The 2,190-nt window shown below is 23.4% G+C and overlaps 1 protein-coding gene across 1 annotated transcript; it reads left to right on the forward strand.

The window, feature by feature from the left end:
• Positions 1-2,151: 2,151 nt before the first annotated feature.
• On the forward strand, positions 2,152-2,167 carry EIN_422670 (Hypothetical protein; the record flags this gene model as incomplete). The annotated part of the gene is made up of 1 exon (XM_004260999.1): positions 2,152-2,167. A coding segment is annotated over one exon (16 nt), but the record flags the coding sequence as incomplete, so codon positions are not given.
• Between the last annotated feature and the right edge of the window lie 23 nt (positions 2,168-2,190).

Consider the following 2,190-nt stretch of genomic DNA (forward strand, 5'->3'; position numbering starts at 1 on the left):
TATCACCGAACAAACATTGTGTGAAACTGATAAAGAAATATTAAGTATGCCATTGTTTGATGAAAATGGTATAAGAAGGCCTTTAACAAAAGAAGAATTGGATCAGTTGCAGTCTGAACAAGATATGATTGAACTTGAATGACTTGATGATCAATACATGTCAATCACTTGTTAAACAGTAAAGTTCGTTAACTGGGTATTGTTCATTTTTAGTTTGGTTTTATTTTAACTTTTTGATATTTATAAGACCAATTATATACTGCAGAAGGTGTATTAATAAATTACTGTAGATAAAAACATATTTATTTGAAGTTGAAAAAAATACTATTAAAAATGGTTTAAATTGTTATTATTTATGGTTATTTTTGAAAAACAATCTGCAGAAGGCTGTTTCGTTGCAGAAGGTTGATTCGGCTAACTGTATATGTTTTTGATAAAGAAAACAAAAAAACACAAACAAATTACTTTAAAACTATTACTCTAATTAAAATACCATAAATAAACTATAACTAAAGTTGCACAAATTTTCTCAATTAGTTTTTTGGGTTGCACCATTCAACAGTCTTGTGTTTATTGAAAAATTGCAGCGAAGGAGTTTTTGAATCACACAAGTTGGCTTTATTCATCATTTTCGTTCTTTACACATAATGTTAAACATATGTTCCATCCACAATTAATAAACAAACACTTTACCATTTTATTTTTGGTTATTTAATTTCAGTTATTGGTTTTTCTATAATTATTAGTAAAAATAATTATATAGATATTATTAATTTGTAGTATAAATGTTTTACAAATTCGTTATAGTAAATTATAGTAATTTATTATAGTAATTTATAGAATTTGTTGTATGCTTAAAATAGAACAATGATCAAATATAGATTTATTAATTAAAAATAACTATAACAACAAAATCCAATTTTACTTAAATAAATTGGTTAAGTTTAAAAGTCAAAAAATATTTAAAAAAAACAATTTATAATAATCAATTACATTTATATGATTTAATTAAAAATAAAAAATAATACATTCTTTTGAATTTTCAATTATGATTTATGTTTAAAAAATACAAATTCTAAACATTTGAAGCAATTTTTTTATTTCTTAAATAACAACAACAAAGTGATTTTTAAATAACTCAGCTTGTGTAAATTCGATAAATCAAAAAACCTGATACATGTATAAATGATGTAGCAAATTTGACTAATAAATGAATAGAAGTTTTTCAAAAATAAAAAGAGCCGAATTCACCTTATATTAATTGTTTGTCAAAATGGTTTATTTATAATAAATTATGTTTTTAGCATTATTATTATTCGTCTTCGACTTTATAATTATATTTTGATGTGAATTTTATTATTTTATTTGTTATTTGTATAGTTTATGTAAAAATCACTACCAAAATTTGGAACAACAAGAAAATACTTTATAAATAATAAAACAGATAAATTAAAAATTGGTTTTTAAGAATTACTATAATGATATAATTAAAAACAACAACAAACTGATTTTGTCAATAGTAAAGAGTATGTATATTTAAAGCCAAACGTACATGCATGCGTAATGTTTTAATCAAAAAACATAAAAACTTCCATAAAAAATATAAAAAGATACATCAGAAAGTTTTTTTCATTTTAAAAATAAAACAATAAAAAAATCATTGAAAATATCTGTTTAAATATATAAATTAAAACCAAAACAATTAATCTCATTTGAAAACACAATAAACTTCCAAATTATAAATAAAAGTGCTTGTATTTTTAACTATAATAATAGTTTATTTTATCGATAATTGATAATATAAACGAAGCCGAAAAAATCGAAAACACGAAACCATATTTAAAGCAATTATTTATAATTCTGTACACATCAAAACAATGATTGTTTGTTCTCTAACATCACAAGTGTTGAAATGATCATGTAGTATATTTGAATACTCGATGCTGGCTCGAGTAAAAGTCAGCACACTCATGTGGCGTTATTCCTTTGTCGAGCACCCTTACGGTCGAGCCTGCCTCGCCTTTTATTTACCGACTAAACAGAAAAAAAATATACCCTCTTGAAATATGTTATGGTATTGATAAAAAACATAACTCCCATTCAGAAGTTTATTATGTTGTAAACATAACAAAGGAAGTTTCAACGACAAAAATGGAAATGAGATATTGTTAGCTCCGAAATTAATTGGCA

Source organism: Entamoeba invadens, assembly GCF_000330505.1.
Source record: "Entamoeba invadens IP1 unplaced genomic scaffold scaff_1105074724689, whole genome shotgun sequence".
NCBI lineage: Eukaryota > Evosea > Mastigamoebida > Endamoebidae > Entamoeba > Entamoeba invadens.